The sequence below is a fragment of the Dama dama genome, chromosome 19 (assembly GCF_033118175.1).
Source record: "Dama dama isolate Ldn47 chromosome 19, ASM3311817v1, whole genome shotgun sequence".
NCBI lineage: Eukaryota > Metazoa > Chordata > Mammalia > Artiodactyla > Cervidae > Dama > Dama dama.
The window spans coordinates 3,550,803-3,571,406 of NC_083699.1; the positions used below are offsets into that span (position 1 = coordinate 3,550,803).

Sequence of the window (20,604 nt, forward strand, 5' to 3'; positions counted from 1 at the left end):
TGAACCGAACCAAGATTTAAGATCACATATCTTTTGACATAGTGATTTCTTTCTGAGGAATTTCTCCTCTAGACATACTCATATGTCTAGAACAAACTGTTGGGACTAGTGGTCCAGTGGCTGAGACTTTGCACGCCCAATGCGGGGGGCTGGGATTAGGTCCCCAGTCAGGGAACCGGATCCCAAATGCTGCAACTGAAGATCCTGCATGCCACGAGTAAGGCCCAGAGCAGCCTAAATAAATAAAGAAAGAAAGAACAAACTGCTGAGTTCAGTGCTATTTGTAAGGGCGAAAACCGAACAACCAGCTACCCAGAGGGGACACCCATGCAAAATATTATTTATTGTTAAATGTAATAAAATATACATGTACTAGCATGGAAGGACCATCTTGAGCTTTTGGGTGTATTTCTTGTTTACTATGGACCCTTATAAAAATTATTTTATCTCTCTAAGCCTCAGTTTCTTCATCTGTAAAATGAGGACAGTATTGAAATAATAGTGTTGATGTGCAGATTAAACTAGATAATTTATATCAAATGTTTCATATAGTGTCTGGCACTTAGTAAATGTTCAATATGTATTGGTAATATTATTCAGAGAAAAAAATGAAAGCTTCAAAACTTCACACACAATTGCTCTCCTTTTGTTAAAAAAAAAAATCCAGCTAATTGGGGGGGGAGAAATCTAACAAACATATTTTTTAAAGTGTGAGATTTGAAAGATAGAGAACTTTCATATTTTTACTTTATACATGTTTGTACTTGTAACACTTTCAACAGAGAGCCTCTTAACTTAAAAGTGATGATGAAATACAGTTTTTAAAAAGATGCATGAGGCTTAGACTCTGGACTAAGTTGTTTCCCCCAGGATTTCTTCTCTTGTTGTTCAGCCGAGTGCTTCTGCTTAAAAATGCTCTGCTCCTAAAAGTGCCCTCACATCATAAAGAGCCAGCACAGCCCGAATCAGGGGGCTCAGAAGACAGCGGAAACACACAGTCACAGGATGAAGGACGAGCTGCTTCTGGTTGGACAAGAAGTCACGCTGAGGTTAGATGCTCAGTCGTGTCTGACACTTCGTGACCCTGTGTTCTGTAGCCCGCCAAGCTCCTCTGTCCATGGGATGCTCCAAGCAAGAATACTGGAGCGGGTTGCTATGGCCTCCTCCAGGGGATCTTCCCAACCCAGCGACGGAACCAGGCCACCCGCATTGCATTCTTTACCGTCTGAGCACCAGGGATGCCCAAGAAGCCACAGCATGTTGCTAATAACAGAGAAATGAAGAAAAATACTGTAGTCCTGGTGTTTCAGTCAAATCTGCAAGGTTTTGGGAAGGGCTGACTCAGGTTCAGTTCCTGGGTCAGGAAGATCCCCTGGAAGAGGAAATGGCAATCCACACCAGTATTCTTGCCTGGAGAATTCCCTGGACAGAGGAGCCTGGCGGGCTATGGTCCATGGGGTTGCAAAAAGTCAGACACGACTGAAGTGACTTAGCACAAAGACACACACACACACATACTTTTTAAAGTCTCAGTGAGTTGCTTCAAATAAAGTAGAAACCAGAACTCTGGATATTTAGAGTATTGAAAACCAGGCATTTGAGCCAAAAAAATGTTTGCCTACAAAATTTTCTTTCCTTCATTGTCTGCCAGGAAGGTTACATAAACCTCCCTCCAGTACCACCCAAAGCCCTTCGTAAAAAGAACACACAAAAATCATGACAAGTTAAAGGCTCCAAGTGGAAATTCAATTGTATTTATTTTTCTTATACAGAATCAGAGAAGTAAAAACCAGTACCAAACTCCAGGTAAAATAGTTTGATCTGATTGATTTTTCTGCATACTCTCTGTATGCATAGCAATCTGAGTTAAAAATAAACACACATATATCATATTACAAAATGTAGAAACAATTTTTTAAAAAGTTAAAGTACGAACACATGAATGATGTAGTGTGTTAGGGAAACGGTCTCTGTTGATCACCTACTTTCCCAATTAAATTCATCTACAATTTCCTTTTAGTTATCAGCTTTTGTTTGCCATGAAAGTTGCGCTTCTGGAAGCTGCTTTCTAATTCTGTTGTGAGAACACCACTTGTCATTAGCAAAACTCTATCACTCCAGATCACCTTCTTCTCCAGAGAGACTTTCTGCCAAGCTGGAGTCAGTAGCACCCCCAGCACACTAACTGTCTTACTCTGTTTTTACTTTACATTGTATAATCAGCGAAAGAAAGGCAGATCACATCCTAAATTCTCTGGTGAAACACTAACAATTACTTAGATTTAACAGAACTGCAAATAGGTCTTGACAATGTATTTACTTCAAGGAAATGTGTTTTATCAGGGAAAGAAAATACCTTAAAAGAAAGATTTCTGAAATTATTTTTCCATTTTTAATCTGGATGAAATGTTGAAATCTACTGATTGATTTAGGACTTTAAAAAGACATGATATTTGGCAGTCATTTTATAATAAGAAATATAGTATAAATAGCACCTTATCATGAATTCTGCAGGGGTTTTAACACTTACAATAATAGCAAAGAACCTTTAAAAAGTTGTTTTTAGATTTCTAGCTTTAGTGTTCTTTAACAAAGGCCATATTCATGGCCTTAAAAATAACAACAAAAATTAGATCTGGCTTCATTTATTAGTAAACATGTAGTCAGGATCTGTATCTAATTCTGGAAAAATAATTGTTATGTTCATTAATAAATGTTCCAACTAATTTCACTAAAAAAAAAAATTCTTCTAGTATCTTCTAATGCCACAAGCTTACTAGGAAATTATTTCTAAAAATTGATAATACAAATCATCAATGTTTTAACTACTTAAAAAAAGGAGGGATAATTGTTTCTTTAATGTTTAATAACCTGAAAATGAATCTATAAAAATATTTTTTAAAAATACAGTAACACTGCTCAGTTTTACTAGGTCCCTTGTTTTTGAGTCTTTTTTTTTTTTTTTTTTGCTTTTTCTTAGAAAGAATGTACAATGCTTTTTGCAACTATTGCTAACAGAAGAGAAAAAGAAATAATGCTCCCTTCAATATAGTAGCAACCGAAACATCTACCCTCATCTCTCAGAGTGTTTTGAGAAAGAGATGGAATCAGAGGAAGAGAAACCATGGGTCCTTCAGGGGAAAAAAGTCACTTCATTGTGTTGGAAGCAACGGTAGGTTTATGCCCTCATCTGCCTCCTCACTTAACATCAGCGTGGACAGGGCAACACGAGCGCTGGGCCTCCTCCCTCATAAAGTGCACCGAAGCCTTCTTTTCTCCCACAACAGTCTTCTGGGACAGGGACTGCGGGAAAAAATCATTGCTCTGCTCTTTGGGGGCACCTCACACCTCCTGCTCGTCTAGCTTGTCTATTTCCATCTCACACCTAGTAGCCTTTCCACTGTATTCCCTAACGTTACTACTTCATCTCTGACCTTTACACTTGCCTTCATTCCAACAAGATAAGATGTATTCTGCCTGTCTATCTTTTGGTAGATCAAAAAGGATCTCAGATCCCCAGCAAATAAGCCCCTTTGGGAATGGAAAGGTTCCTCTCAGAGACCTGCATTATTAATGTCTCTCAAAAAAGATATTAAATTCATAGATTATAAATAATGTCAGTTCAAAATATTAAACACTTGAGGACTTCATTGGCAATGCAGGCAGAGTGCATGCCAGGCGAACCTGATGCTCTCTCTCAGTCCTTAAAAGCTAAAAAAAAAAAAAAAAAAAACAGTTTTGGTTACATAAGAGGTACTGAGTACATATTTCATGCCTTTCTATACCAACTGTAGCAAACAGGATTAGGATAATACACCTAGGATCAACTTTAGTGACTTCAGAAACACTAAGGGTCTCCACCATACACCCTCAGGGGGCATGTTTTGACCCGTCAGTCAGAGATCTGCTTCATCCTTCAAACAGCTTCATAGATAAGATTATTTTAAACCCTAGAAATCTTGAAAGGAAAAAAAAAACCAAGAAGGCTTCAGGATTTTAAAAGCAACAGCTCACTGGGCGCCATCCGGTTGAAAGCTACGTGGTCCTGACGTTTTCAGAGCAGTTTCAAAAAGACAAAAATACAGTTGCCACTGATTTAACAAAAACATTTGGCTGCCCTTTGTCATCAGTCACCAAATGATAGTGCTTCATAAAATAAACGTCAAGTTCTAAGCTGTAAGTTTTTTAAAAATCCAACTTGTCGTTTAAAAACATTTTGTTTAATAAATGCTCATAATTAGTACCTGACTGGTCTCTTTCTCTTTCACGAGATCTTGGTGTAGGAACTGCGACTAATGCCATCGCCACTCTCCTGTTGCAAGGACTAGTTGTCTAGATGCTGTGCAGTAAAATGATGAAGGATAAACTACAAGAGGACTCTGTGCCTTTGTGAATACAGGTAATAAGAGCCATCAGAACCTGCATGGATTGAAAACTACTTTGTATTCCAAACAGCAGAATTTTACTATCAGTACAATGATTTTTAAAGCTCAAGTTAAATATTCTTTAAAGCATTTGGTACTAATGTCATCAATACAGTTTTTGAAACTGTAAATCAGGTCGAGTTTTGTGTACATTTCCTGGACCGAGCCACCTGTCAAAAGTCACTGCCTGTGGTCATCAGTTGTTTTCATGGTTTATAATCAATTGATGTATAAATTTCAGCTAACACCCATAAAGCTTAGTCATGGGGTAGCAGAGAGGAAAACAGAGAAGCAATTCTGCGTAATCAATTCTGCTGCACAACCCATCACAGGAATGCAGGCTTGCAGAAAACAGAAATAGAATGTTTATTCATGTTTAACTTAAGTGACTGCCAATCAAATCCAGGCAATTATTAAACTGGCCACAAGGAAAGGAGGCAGCATCTCACCTGCCGCCTTGCTCTGCCCCATCGCCTTTTCCAAGAGGCCCAGGAAATGTCAGGTCACGGCTGCATCCGAGCTACAATGGTATTAATTACAGCCAGGTTAGAAAAGGCTCGCTTTTGTTCAGAGCGGATTCTACATCATTGAAGAGGGGGATCAGATCTTCAGATTCCAAAGTTCCTAGATCAACGTTGGTTCCCGGAAGACAGTCAAGAAAGTCAGGGAAACGGGTCTGCTGAGGGTTGATGTTCACGGGTGTCTGTCCTGTGTTTTCTCCTGTGATGGAAAGGAATGAAACCATTTTAATCCTTTTATGGCAGTATAATTGCTTTACGATGCTGTGTTGGCTTCTGCTGTACAATGAAGTCAATCAGCTACATGTACACGTGTTTCTACTTCCTCCTAGAAACCTCTTACTCCCCACCTTACTCCTCATCCCACCCTTCTAGGACGTCACAGAGCTCTGAGCTGAGCTCCCGTGCTTACAGCAGGCTCCCAATAGCTATCTGTTTTACACATGGTCATATATATAGGTCAGTCCCAATCTCCAACTCATCCCACCTTCCCCATCCCACCTCGTCCGCACATCTGTTCTCTCTGTTTCTATTCCTGCAGAGTGAAGTTAAGTCAGAAAGAGAAAAACAAATATCGTATATTAACACACATACGTGGAATCTAGAAAAATAGCACAGATGAACCCTATTTAAACTCTTTTTTAAGGCTCCTGAAAAGAGGAACAAGTTCAATTGTCCACAAAACTCTCATCTTCATTTCCACTGTGCTCACATTCCACCAGAAGATTTTATTGCTGCAGGCTGCAAATATTTCATCTCCTTGCAAAATTTCAGCTACCACGTTACTGAAACTGAGTTGGTGGTGCTCATGCCTAAGAGACACAGAGATGCTGGGTGAAGCTTTAATTGTTCTGGGTAGACATGGTCCAGAATGGGTAAGTTCAGGGACACAGGAAAGGAGAACATGAGGACACTGTGGATATGACCTACCATCACTGACTTCCCATGACAATGGCACGAAGAGCTGGTTTGAGCTGAGAGGCCCCGACAGTCATAAAAACCTTATCACAGAGCTATAATCCAACAATTTAATTGTAAACTCAAATTTGCCCATATCATCCTCTTTATGTTCAAAGGTGGTAGTGAGGAGGTTCTTTTAACTATGTTATTAAAAAACAATCTTCATTGACAACTCTGGGGATCATGTTCAAAGTATTTTAGAAAGTGGCTTCTGCAGATTGCCCGCTTCACTACACATGTACATACACCCCACAGCTATTGAGTAGGGTATCCTCACAAGGCATATGAGTTACAATGCATGGGACCATATAGGCTCTGAGAAGTTTTGTAGTAAGGGAAATCTGTTCTGTTTTGTTTAAGCCACTATCACCTCCTCGAATCCAATTTTGGCAGAATTTATATCCTAACAGAACTAAAGTCTGCAGAACCAAGTTGAGAGAATACTATTGGAGAGGAAATTTCAGTGTCTGGGATATGACATGAAGAACACATCCTTCATGAATGACAGGATAGGAGAAAACGTACAGACTATTGTGCCAGGAGATGGAGCTTTTCAGCTGTGTGGCCTAAGACACTCGCTTGTCTGAAATTGGGAGGTAGGTGCGGTATCATATCTGCCACACGTGGTATGAGGCTCTGGGCCTCATTCATACATAAATTAAACACTTGGTGATTTAGTCACTAAGTCGTGTCTGACTCTTTGTGACCCTATGGACTGTGGCCCGCCAGGCTCCTCTGTCTATGGAATTCTCCAGGCAGGATCCTGGAGTGGGTTTCCATTTCCTTCTCCAGGGGATCTTCCCAACTCAGGGATCAAACCCATGTCTCCTGCATCGTAGGCAGATTCTTTACCGACCAAGTTACCATGGAAGCCCACATAAACACATACACAAATACAGAAACACCATAAATGTTTGTTGACTGTGCTGAGAGAACTCAGTCATGGCTAATTAATTACATAATATCAGAACAACTGGTTCATTCCAACAGCCCCAATCAGTTTTCTGAAGGGATAAAATACACCTCAAAGTCTGAGGTGCATTGATAACTACGGCCAGCTTTCACCATGGAATCATTTCTAAGAAACTTATTCAATTAGCTTTTGCGTCATACAAGTATTTTAGGCTTCCTAAGAAGCCTGCATAGAGATTTTACTATTCTAGACAAAATGGGAGAAAACTCATTTTAATAATATGCATTTTCCAAGGAGAAAAATTACTTCTTTCATAGCAACAAGGGAAACATAATCACACTTACATTTTTGGAGGTAGCAAAACTTCATGGCTTTTCTACAAACTCATAAAATACCAGTGACTCTTGGGAATATTTTATAGGACTTGCACTGCAAAAAGCAGTCATTTGAAAAATTAAAATGAGTTCAACATGACCTCAGGACTGTTGTGTTAATGACACTGAAAAACAAGGTTAGTTTAGAAAAAAAAAAATCCAAATAACTTTTTTCTACCCAATAGATTGTAACAGAAGGAAATTAGGCTTAAAAAAAAATTATCTGCCCTGAAAAATTACCTGATCTAAAGTGCTGGATGTCTTTTTTCTTCATATCCAGATGGAAATATCCACCTCAACTGATTTCCCATTTTACATTTTCAGTAACTCAAGAATTGACTTTTTTTAACCAAATAAAATCTCTCTGCTTTAAAAAATTCTCTTAGCTTTTCTCCTCAGAAATCATGATGAGACTAGTTAAGGTTCTTCATTAAGGCTAACAATCTTAAAAATATCTCTCCTTGGAGCAGCTTTGCAACCTCATAATAATCTTTTTGGTCATTACAGTTTTCTTCATTTGAAAAGTGGGACATATTATACAACATGGGGGATATAGCCAACATTTCACAATAACTATAAATGGAATATCACCTTTAAAACTTGTGAATCACTGTATCATACACCTGTAACATATAATATCGCGTGGCAACTATACTTCAACTTTAAAAAAAGATGCACATTTGCATCAATAATAAAAATGAATGGATGAATAAAAATGAGACAGACAAAAAAAAAAGAAGTTCTTAGAAGGGTGAGATTATTGTAGAATATTCTGGAAAGTGGATGACCTCCAGCCTTTGCTCCTATTATTCCATCTGCTCTGTCCTCCTATGTCTCTAACACCATGTCCAGCTGTTGTTTCCATGTGTCTTTCACAAAGGGAGTGTCTGGCTGGCTTGTCACCGTTGAGCGTGTGGTCAGCATGTGATCAGTGGGCCCACCAGACCTTTTCCAGCCTCAGCTGAGCGCTGCCCATCACTTGGCTTTTCCTTTCCTTGTTCCTGTGTAATAAACTACAGGTCTCCCCTTGAGGGGGCTTATGCCCACTTCCTATAAAGACGTTACATATGTGACTGTAAATTCAGCACTCGCTAAGCCAGGCTAACCTGGAACCCCCACATTTAATAGGACCAATCTCATCCTTCTTGGATGATACGTCATCCTTCTCAGAAGGAGAGAGAACTCTGTACCAAGCACTGTGACCTCAGGATGCCTCACCATGGTGCCAGGGGCGCACATCACTCCCACTTTACCGGTGAGAAATCTGAGGCCCCGGGGGTTTACGTAACTGACCAACGTTACTACTAAGGAGTAGAGAAGCAAAGATCCAGTTCAGGTGGCCCGTCTGCAAGGACTATGTTCTTTACAGGACATGACTTAATTCTACATTTTGGTTTCAAAACATTCCCCACTTATCTACTCTCAACGTCATTTTAAAAAGCCAAAGACTAGAATCCATCTGTTTTCACATTTTAAAGTCAAGCTAGAGACCTCCCCGGTCCTCTAGGGCTATAGCTCCACCATCCCACTGCAGAAGGTCTGGGTTCAACCTCTGGACAGGGAACTAGATCTCACACGCTGCAACCAAGATGTGGCACAGCCAAATAAATAAATACTTTTTAAAAGATGTCCAGCCAGTGGGAAGTTGCTGTGTAGCTCTGGGAGCCTAGCCGGGGGCTCTGTGATGACCAAGCGGGTGCGAGGGAAGGTCAGGAGGGAGGGGATTATGTATATTTATGACTGCTTCACCTTGTTGTGCACCAGAAACAACACAACATTCTAGAACAATTATCTTCCAATTAAAAACAAAAAAAAAATGTTTTAAAGGTCAAACTTGCTTATATTTAGATTTCCTGAGTCTTTTCTTATTTAACTTTGCTTTCTATGCTTACTAGCTTTCCAATGTTGAAAAGATGAAAGCAAACAATTATTAAACATGGGAGGGAGCCGCTTCATTAAGCCGTTCCAAAGAGGCCAAGATGAATCTCACACCAAAAAATAAAGAGAAGGATGAAGAAAGAGAGGGAGGGAGGCAGGAAGGGAGGCAGAAGGCTGAGGTAATAAATCGAAGGCTAACAAAACAAAGAGTTCCAACTATTCCTGGGTGACTCCTCACAAGACAGTCTGTGCAGTTCTCTGAACAGAGATGACGGGCTGCAGAGAGAGCCCAGAGCAGCTGCCCCTATGCTCTGGCAGAGCCTGCATCTTGTCTGACCAACTGCTCAGTTTCAGAGCATAAAGCACAGCCATCAAGGAGCAGAAGGTGACCAACACGGGTCCCCTGGGCAGTGGCACCGGGGAAACAGTCCTCTCATCACAGAACAGTTTTCCATCATCAGCGGTGACGGAGGAGGAACTTACTCGAGCAGCTCCAAAGAGGGACATGTCAGCCATTCTTTATTTTTTTAAAGGCTACGTTTAGTTTTTTTTCTTTTTAATTGAAGTACGGCTGATTTACAGCATCGTGTTAGTTTTAGGTATACAGCAAAGCAACTGTACATATATATTCTTTTCCAGATTCTTTTCCATCACATGTTATTTCAAGATACTGAATATCGTTTCCTGTGCTATAGTTTCCTGTAGGTCCTGGTTGTGAGCTGCCATTTAATTTTGGTTCAAAAGACTATCTTCTGAGAGTTTAGGACTTTGAAAATTAAATCTAGACCAAGTGTGGAGGCCTTGCTCCTGGACAAGTGGAGAAAAAGAGGTAACCAGGAAGCCAGCTGAGTGAGGCCTGGCCTGAAGGCAGAGCAGGTCAGGAACTACTTAAATTTAATTGCTGAAGGAGGACACTGTGAGGACTTGGAGCTGACAATTTAGAATCCTCTGAGTTGCTTAACTTTCCAAAAGTCCACTGCCAATTGCTTCCCAAATGCAATCACGACCTGAAAAACTCTGCATACTGGTGGCCTGTACATCACAACAAAAAGCTAGAGAAGTATAAATATTCCATTGTGAAAGAATGGTAAAGCAGACAGCAGCATGTTAATGCAACTATGAGGAAAGGGCTTAAATAAAGCAGACAAGAAAAGGAAGGGAGGGAGGAAGGGAGGGAGAGAAGGAAGGAGAGAAGAAAGAAAAAAAGCAGAAGTTAAAATCCTGTGCCCGAATATAAAACTACATCTGTATAAACTATGGGGAAGGAGCTGGAGTTTATTAACGGTGCCTGGGTTCTGCGGGCTTTGCGGCTGTCAGTTCAGGTTGTTGAGGTTAAGTGTTTCTGGCTGGATTTTAGAATTGAGAGGATCACTGCATGGGGCACAGGTTCGAACTCCGGTCGGGGAACTAAGATCCTGCAGGCCTTGCAGTGTGGTCAAAAAAAAAAACAAAAAAGAGCTGAGAGGACTAAAGAGACCATTTAAAAGTCCAAACCCACTGCAAAGCTTCACGGGCCTGGCCCTCACCTGTGTCCATCTCATCCACGTTGCTGAGGAAGTCCTCTGGGGTCGTGGGGACACTGTAGCACCCCAGCCCCAGGCCGCTGTCTGTGCTCTGCTCCCTCGAATGATACGGCCCCCTGCAGAGCAAAAGATGGGAGGACATTTTAAAATTAAAATGTAATCGTGAAGACCCCCAACTAAGGTAGATCTGCCTAATGTTCCAGACAACAAAGGGAGGTAGACTTTGAACCTCGTTTTAATTTTGAAACATAGATCCCTGTGTCGATGAAATTAATCAATTGTAAGCAAAGAAAAAACCAACTGGCCAGTCATAATAAATTGATACTGATTCCCGTTTCATCTGAAAATAACAATAAAATAAAATAACAATATATATAGAGAACGATACCATATATGTAAATTTAAAAAAAAAAACTAAAAAAGATGTTGAATATTGCTTCTGGATACCGACACTGACAGGCAATGTGTGTGTGTGTGTGTGTCTGTGTGTGTGTGTTTACACACATGCACAGTCGTGTCCAACCCTTTGCGGCCCTGTGGACTATAGCCCCCCAGGCTTCTCTGTCCACGGAATTGTAAGAATACTGGACTGGGTTGCCATTTCCTCCTCCAGGGGATCTTCCTGACACAGGGATCAAACCCAGGTCTTTTGTGTCTCTTGCACTGGCAGATAATTCTTTATCAGTAGTGCCAACTGGGAAGCCTTTGACAGGCAATGAGAAGTCTAAAAATAGGTGTGATGGATATACAACAATTTCCAAATGGTGGCTACCACTAGGCAGGGAAAAAGGAAAAGAAATGTATTTCAGGGGTGGTGGGGAAGAGTTTAAATATTAGTTGCAATATTTATTTTAAAAAATAAGATCAATGTAAATATGAAAAACCTGGGTGTTGGGTAGGTGGGTAAACCTTAAGTTATTCTTTACATTTTTTCTGGACATTTGAATTATTTGTGTATCAGTCATTTAGAATCTCCTTTCCTTCAGTATTTTGATTACTGTTTGTTTTCATTCATCTCTCTATCTTTAGTAACTTTCATAACTGTATCTGCTTGTTGCCTGAAGCCTCCACAAGGGCAGAAAAGACATAGGAAATAGAAAACTGCCCTTTATTTGTGTTTAAAAGGCTACAGTTAAGGTTGACTAGTTCTACTCATGAAGATAGTTCTGGTTCAATTACCTTTTCCTTCTGCTCATATATTTCATATTTTAAAACAACACTTCTTTGTTTTATTCCATTCTTTAATTGTGAGATAATTTTAGACTCACACAGAAGATGTGAAAAGAATACAGCGTTCCTGCGCATCCTGGGTGCAGCTCCCCCAAGGACACGGTACGTAACCACAGTACGAGGATCGATCTCGGGAACTGACAATGTATAACACTATTAACTGGCTTCCCTGGTGGCTCAGCGGGAAGGAATCTGCCTACCAATGCAGGAGACCTGGGTTTGATCCCTGGGTCGGGAAGATCACCCAAAGAAGGAAATGGCAACCCACTCCAGTATTCGTGCCTGGGAAATCCCATGGACAGAAGGGCCTGGTGGGCTACAGTCCATAAGGTCGTGACAGAGTCCATAATTTCATGCCTAAACAACAACAACCATAATAATACTATTAACTATAAACCTTATTCATATTTCACCACAAACACCACCTCTTAATTGTTTTGCTTGTATTTGCCATGTAACATGTTTTTATCTCCACTGGCTACATCAAACCACAAAATTCTTCTAAATAATTACTACAAAACACCATGCTATTGAAATCATAAATTCATCCCTATTTTCAAATTATTGACTAGGAGTTTACTCCATGCCATAGCATCAATTTTTGAATTTGAGATTAAAAAAAAAAAATTGGTGACTTCTTGTCTGCTTTTCTTTTCTCTGCCACGTCCCTCCACATCCTCCCTCTATCCTCACCCCAACTTCCAAGCTCCCCAAATTTTCCCAGTATAAACAAAGATCCATTATACTCTAAACCTCATAATAAAGAGAGCCAAAAACAAGTGGCCTCAAAATGTTGACTTACCCATTGAGGAAAGGATCCGAGCTATTATTAGTGATGGATCTCATGTCTGGGGTCATGGCAGAAGGGTTGACAGCAGGCTGAACCGTGGCGAGAGTCTCGGCCTCCATGGGGAGCTGTCTACAGAGGGCGGCTTCCTGCAGAAAGGTGACCGTCAGGGGGAGAGGCAACAGTGATTCACTCCTTACAAGGACTGGAGCAACGGACGCTTCACACAAAAACTTTTCACCAAACACAAAGGCACTTCATGTTTATTCCTCGTAAGTCAGAATCATCAGGAAATCATTAGTGTTCTTTCTCTCAAGAAGTCTTACAGGCATAAGTCACTTTCTCACAGACACCAAGTTAATGAGAAGCTCATGTAATATTTGCCCTCGAGGCACTGATGGAGACACTGTCCAACCCACCCAAATTGCTTAAACACCCAAATCATATAAAGACCTCTCAAGACACTTTCTCAAGGACAAGGCTATTTTCACCCCAAGTGATCAGACCAAATCTAAATCAGTCAAAGCAACTGGACTCTTCTGGACTAGCAGGTACATTCTGGTCTTTACCACTTACAGCCCGGTAAAGCTGTGGAATTACAGAGTTCAAGCTCTGTGTTAAATCACAGCTGGCAGTTTTAGATGATAACCAGGAGAGCAAAGCAACCGGTTTAAAAGTTTGCTAGTCAATCGGTTTTTCTATTTGACTAATTATTCTGTTGACTAAAATGGCTGAAGTTTGGAGGCGCATGCAGATCCAATCCAAATCTCACTTGACGATTAACTGTTTGACAGCATATGGATTTCATTAGCAAAAATTAAAACACCAGCATTTTTTTTTTAAGCTAACATGATTTTGCCAAGGAGAGTCAATCCAAAAGGTTACAAATTTGTCTGCAATTACTTTCTCTAGATGTAACCTCCAGGGAGTCTCTCCCATTTTGACAAACATGAACAGACATCACATTCCTTTCAAATTTGCTGCTGTTTCCAGAGGATAAAACTTTTGTGTATTTTTCCATGTGTCCAAAACCAAAGTGAGGCCCTTCCCATGTGTATGCCTATCTTTCTCACTACCCAAGCGGAACCACTGGCCTTGCCATCCCTCAAACCCCAAAACCAAGGCTACAACAGCAAACAGAATGTTCAGGCCATCGAAGCCACAGGGTCTGTGTTAGATCTCTTCCAGCCCTAAGAAGTGAGGATTTTAGACAGCAACAGAGTAACTGCTGTCTAGACAAGTCTAGTGAGGTCATCGGCTATAAAAACTTTCGGTTACTAGGGTTCATCATACTGTTCCTAGGAGTTATGGCAACATGACTATTACAAACCATGAAGATCTGAGAGATAAGAAACTGCATTTTAAATTTATGCTGAAATAAATACCCTGTCTAGAAAGGGCTCCTGGTTCACTTCTGTTCATCCAGATTTCAAATAATTCAATACTTAACTAACCTAAATTTTACTCAATCATCTATGAAAAGCAACACCCCCCCCAGAAAAGGAGATTTTTAAAGGGGGATTTTAGTCCATAATTCCAATCCTAGAAGTACCTTCTGAATACACGTAGAAAAACTGAATTATTTGCTATAGTTGTCTTTATGTGGTGAGCAGTGTTCATTAGAAACCTTATCTTCTAACCAAAGCTTCCCTGGAGGCTTCACACATAAGAATGACAGGTCTTGGACCTGGTGTGAGGAACACATAGTTGTCTTTATGTGGTGAGCAGTGTTCATTAGAAACCTTATCTTCTAACCAAAGCTTCCCTGGAGACTTCACACATAAGAATGACAGGTCTTGGACCTGGTTTGAGGAACCAGCCCCTCAAACACTCATATACACACACCACAGTCTGAAACAGTGAGGCAATGATGCAATTTTTAGTCCTTTATAGACAGTAAACGCAAAGATCCTGCAGGCAATAACCTTCATTATCCAAAAAAGAAAATCAACTTTAACTAGAATATTCCCATTCTCCAATCATTCTGAATAAATGTGGAGTTTATGCTTAAACGGCTATCCTTATACAATTTGAAGAGATTGCTGCATTTCATTACATGTGATGCAATTTTATCACCATATATCTTAAGAACACTAGATGAATTTGCAATTTCCAGGTGGTCTGAATTTAAACCTAATAAGAATCATTTCTGGAACTTCATTGGATAAATATATATATATATATATATATATATATACACAATAAATATGGATTATTATTGTAGAAATACATAAAATAATACAGTTTTAATATTTTAAGCTTTCCTGTTCATTTAAGTTACTCCTGGGATAGTTCTAATAGAGTATTTTAAAAGAATGCTTCTGAGTGGCTAAATATATAAACGAAATTCAAAAGGACTATTTATAATAACCAAAGCTGGATGAATTTTATACTATATTGGTGGAAATGTTTAATGGTGCCTTTTCACTTCTCCTCCCTCTATTTTAAATGAAAGATACCTGAAGTTCCATTGCTCCGCATCCATATTTTCCAAATGATTCAATATTTGGAGGATTTGACCCCATTATCATAAGAGGCAATGCTCTGTTCTGCCTGGAGGGGGCTCACGATCTCATTTTCACCTTGAAATAACTAACAAATGGGAGACGACGGAACATGTGCTGAATATACCTGAAAACTAGCTCCGAAATATAAATCAGGCCAGTCTGAGATAGAGAGGTTTTCGGGGTGGGGGGAGAGTGCAACACTTTCTTTGAGATTCTTATGAGACCATCTTATGTCACAGCAGCCACTGGGAAGGTGATGCTGGCCCCTGGCTCTGAACCCACACGCTGCCTACCCACAGTGGCTCACAAGCCTGTCTGGCATCGCTGGCCGCGTCTCCTCCTTTGTCTGGGACATGGTCCCCCTCACTCCCTCATTCCCTTCCCACTGCTTCTCCCACTGTTGGCCTCTGTCCCAACTGTTCCTTCTGCTTGGAACACACTCCTCAGATCGTCCCAAAGTTCATTCCCTCACTGATGTCTGTCTCAAACAGACATCAAAAAAAACAGACGCAATCTCTTCAGAGATTACACTAAATGTTCTTCATGGCAACTGACATATTTACTGTCTGTCCTTCTCTTTAGAGTGTAAGCTCCAGAGCAAAGAGATCTTATTTATCATGTTCATTTTCTGTGTCCCCACTGGGTATAACAACCCAGACATTTACTAGGTACTTGATAAATATTCACTCAGTGAAGAAATGAAAATATCGCTGGAATTCAAATGGAAATATTTTCAATTATAATTAATAATAAAAGAAAAAATTAACTAAGAACATTCAATTCTCACCCCCAACCACAAATATGAGTAAAACAATAGTCTATTGTATACATCCCAACTAGCCAGGCTCATATGCCATCCTAATGAAATGATCTGACTGCGTCTTTCCTGCTCCCAACACAGAAGGTGGGGAGAAGGGCAGAGTCATCAGGAGCAGCATCTGGGGCCATGCCATCTCCCAGCCAGTTATTTAATATTTTTGTTCCTGATATGTAAACTGGGGATAATAATAGAATCCGCCCAATAGGAAAGCTGTGGAGATAAAGTGAGGTAACATACTGCGCCCAGAACAGTGCTGGCATACAAGATCATTTAACAAGTGTTAACTAAATATTACGATTACTGGCACCTCATGTTCTGTATTCCAATCCCAACAAAACTAAAGTAAAAATAAACCATCTTAAAAGTCACACTACAACATGGAACTAATCCACTTTGAGTGGTCTGACACTTTTTCCTGATCAGCTTTCACCTTGGAAGATTATACCAAGTGTGAAATTCATCATGAGTCAGCAAGGCTAAAAATATAGCTTTAAAAAAAAAAAAAACAAGGACAGGTTTATAAACCTTTTTATATAACATAAAATTAAATTTTAATATAATTGGGCAATAGTGAGAAGCTTCATTTCATTCAATTATATTTTATATAAGATATATAATTATATATTTAATAATATATTGCATATTTAGAATTTTTAAAGGTCTATTCTCTTTTTGAATGAAAATAAGTTTCCTATTTCTGTTCACAAATTGAAGAAGAGCAGTACAAAATCTAAGGTTTGGAAATAAAAGAACTAACCTAACATGTCCTCATCCAAACAAGGGAGGATTTTTACTTAAAAAACAAACAAAAAAACTAAACTAAATTTAGGTATAAAATTAAGCCCTAGATCCAGTGTGATTTTAGCTGCCACATGACATCCCCTCCCCTCACAGGGGCAGAAATGAAAGGCAAACGCCTGACTTTAGTTTGACTACGATGTGGAGTTAAGACTGATGGAACGAAAACAGCTGAGGCAAAGGCTGAAGATGGGGCACAGGACTAAGAGAGCTGACGTGCAAGCGGGGACAGTGGAACGAGGCTGGTCCAGGATGTGACTCAGGCCCCCGACTCAGGCAGCTGCCCTCAGCCCGTGCTCCCTCCCCAGCTCCCCCAGCCCAGGCCGGATACCAGAGGCTAAGCTGGAAGCACATCTGAGCCCTTGGTCTGTCTCTCCCCTCCTACCTCTCCTCCAGGTCAGCAAGTCTGTCCACAGGTCCCCTCCCACCTGTCCTCCCAAACAAGTCTTCCGTTTCCTGGACTTGTCAGGACTTTGGGTCCCTCTTCAACAGGCCATTGCTCCCCCACCTTTAGAGGCTCTGTTCCACTGCCTTTTTCCCAGAATGTCTTTCCCGATGATCACAGCAAGCCACCACCTGCCCCTCTCCCAGCCCTGAAGTCCAAAATAACACGTCCATCTGGGGTCTGAAACTTCACGTCTCAAGTACATTCCTCACCTGGCCCTAGAGCAGCTCTTCCTGCTAACTTCAAATTCTTCTTCATGCCACACCACCTCTCCCACTTCCAAATCTCAGCCAACTGTCTCCCAAAGACTCCACAAAGACTCATTCCTTTGCACCTGTATTTACTTTAAAAAAAAATACTATGGAGAGGGCTTCCCTGCTGTCTTAGTGGTAAAGAATCCGCCTGCCAATGCAGGAGACATGGGTTCGATCCCTGGTCCAAGAAGATCCCACACGCCTACAAGCAACTAAGCCCAAGCACCACAACTGCCGAGCCTGTGCTTTAGAGCCCAGGAGCTGTAATTACCGAGTCCACACGCCACAAACACTGAAGCCTGCACGCCCCAGGGCCCATGCTCTGCAACAAAATAAGCTACAGCAATGAGAAGCCCTCACACCACAACTAGAAAATAGCCCCCACTCGTCGCAACTAGAGAAAAGCCTGAGCAGCAATGAAGACCCAGTGCAGCCAAAAATAAATAAAAATTATTTTTTAAAAATACTGTGGAGATTATCAGGGGCCAGGCACCTCAGCAGCAGGCATACAGCAATGAAAACTACAGATAGTGCCCTGCTCGGCGAGGATTCTAGAGGGGAAACAGGCTACAACAAAAAATAACGGAGAAGGGCCACGCCTCGTAGGGTCTCTCTCCCTGACATCTACATGCTCCAAACCTTCTTTCCAACTCAAGGAGTCAGCACTGCTTCTATTTCTACTGCATTCAGGGATCTACCAACCTCCACACGCAAGACTGCATCCAGGTCTCTGTTCTACACTTTGTCACGATTCTTACATAGAGTGATCAAAGGAGAAAATTCAAAATGGGAAGAGGTCAGGGTGTTATGTCTATGAAGAAGCAAGTGAAGGTGAAGTTGCTCAGTCATGCCCGACTCTTTGTAACCCCATGGACTGTAGCCCACCAGGCTCCTCTCTGTCCATGGGATTTCCCAGGCAAGAATGCTGGAGTGGGTTCCTCCTCCAGGGGATCTTCCTGACCCAGGGATCAAACCAGCATCTCCTTCATTGCAAGCAGATTCTTTACCGTCTGAGCCACCAGGAAAGTCCCATGAAGAAGCAAGGGGACTGTTTAAAAGAGATACGGAGTGGCAACTATGGCTCTTAAACTATTAATGGGCTGTGACATGGAAGAAGGAAGATTCCCGCTGTCCCAGATCGGAGCCATATCTGATGTAGTCCATTCATTGGTAGGACTGGCGGCTTCTCAATTCTCTGGGCTACTGGCCACTGGAATTTTCAAACACTTGTTGAGGCGTAACCGCTACTGGACATGACCAGGGCTTGGCATACGAAAAAAAAAGTGTTCTTGGAATCAAAATGATGAAAGCTTAAATCCTAGCTCAGCTACTCCTTAGATATAACGTCTTAGACTACACTTTTTTTTTCAGTTTGTTAATCTGGGGGAAAAAAAATGACTTTTAAGATTTATCTTGCTGGCTGGTTATAAAGATTAAAAAGCATATTTATCAAGAACCTGGCACAAGGAGGCAGCTAATAAAATGAGCTACTGATGGCGCTAAATGTTTTAGGATACACAGATATTAGCTAATACTTGCGTATCACTTACAACTTGTGAAGCACTGTCCTAAGTGTGTTAACATACTATTTCACTTCATCCTCTAGACAGCCCAGCTCTCTCCATTTTATAGATGAGGACACTGAGGCGCAGACAAGCTAAGCAACTTTCCCAGGATCTGGCCCAAGTCTGTTCTCACAGCCACTACACAGTCAGCGGCAGAGAGAGGAACGCCAAGGACGGAGGTTGGCAGACCTCAAGACCTCAAATCGTCAGCCCTTTCACCTACTAGCTGCGGGAATTGGGCACATTGTCCCATTTCTCTGCACCTACTTTCACAGTCAGAATGTGGAAATACCTGTCCCTGCCTTCTCCAGGCTGTGTGAGCCTAGTTGTCCAGTCGTGTCTCTGCGACCCCATCGACTGGAGCCCACCAGACTGCTCTGCCCATGGAGATTCTCCAGGCAAGAATACTGCAGTGGGTTGTCATGCCCTCCTCCAGGGGATCTTCCCAACCCAGGGATTGAACCCAGGTCTCCCGCACTGCGGGCAGATTTTTTTAAGGTCTGAGCCACCAGGGGATCCCAAGAATACAGGAGTGGATAGCCTATCCCTTATCCGAAGTATTTTCTGAACCCAGTAATCGAACCAGGGTCTCCTGCATCGCAGGCGGATTCTTTACCAGCTGAGCTAGGTAAAGAAGGTAAACTCCTTCTTCTGAAAGGTAAACTCCTTCAGGCAGTTCAGGGGATTTAACAAGGTGTCCTGTTTCACTTCCCGAATCTCTGAATTGGAAAACAGATCGAACTGGCCTCCCTGATCCATTTCAATGTATATGGGTGGAGCTAGTGTCCTGGGAATTCACAAGCACAGCCAGCAGAGTTATAAGTTAAGATATTAAAGGCCAGTTTCAGAAGGATCTGGACAGCTGCCCCTGGTAACTCCACCCCTACCCTCCTCCACCACAACTTTATTTTTTTTCTCTACATCCAAGCTGGGGGTGTAAAGACTGGTACAAAATAAAGGCCTGAGAATCTCCCTCAGAGTTTGTGGTCTTCTATCTAGCTTCCTGAAGCGAATAATTACATATATGTGGGTTTAAAGGTGCCCTCTCCTAGGCACTGGGGGATGGGATGGTGTTTAAAATAGCTAGAGGGGTTAGTGGGTGAAAGACAAATGCTGATTCATAAGAGGAAGATGCCCCTGGAAGAGAACTTCAAACCTCTCCTCCCAGCTCCCCGCTGGCCTGCCGCCTGCCCGTGGAATAAATCAGCAGGGGAGGTGAGAAAGTAAACAGCAGTTGAAAGTGCCTCGTAGCCTAGCCGGTCCGTCCTGGGTGAAGGGAGTGCCTCTCGCCAGCCAGCTCTGGCCCTCGCTGGAGTGTACTTCAAAGACAAAGGAAGACAATAACTTCTTCAGAGGGTGATCGGTTTAAGTGTGTGTGGCCAGGGATACTACAAAAATGGAACATTGGGTTGTTTTAATTATAAGGGGTGGAGTGAGTAGAAACAAATGAAAAAAAAAAAGAAAAGAAAGACAATATTTTGAAATCCTAACATTAAAAAATTATGCTGGTGCAGAGAAGTTGCTCTCACTGCCAAAACCCTGAGGGACTTCAGAGGCAGAATGCCGAATTATTGACCTTCTTTATAGGGGGGAAAAAAAACCCCATGC

General features: G+C 41.4%; 1 protein-coding gene across 2 annotated transcripts in view; it reads right to left on the reverse strand.

The window, feature by feature from the left end:
* Positions 1-1,738: 1,738 nt before the first annotated feature.
* WWTR1 (WW domain containing transcription regulator 1) overlaps positions 1,739-20,604 on the reverse strand; it is a 138,416-nt gene continuing 119,550 nt past the window's right edge. For both annotated transcript variants that reach the window (XM_061168086.1, XM_061168087.1), the window contains exons 5-7: positions 12,623-12,756; positions 10,594-10,706; positions 1,739-5,144 (exon numbers count right to left, since the gene is read on the reverse strand). In XM_061168086.1, coding sequence (XP_061024069.1) covers positions 4,960-5,144; positions 10,594-10,706; positions 12,623-12,756 — 432 coding nt within the window. In that variant the 3' untranslated portion in view covers positions 1,739-4,959. The remainder of the gene's footprint in view (positions 5,145-10,593; positions 10,707-12,622; positions 12,757-20,604) is intronic.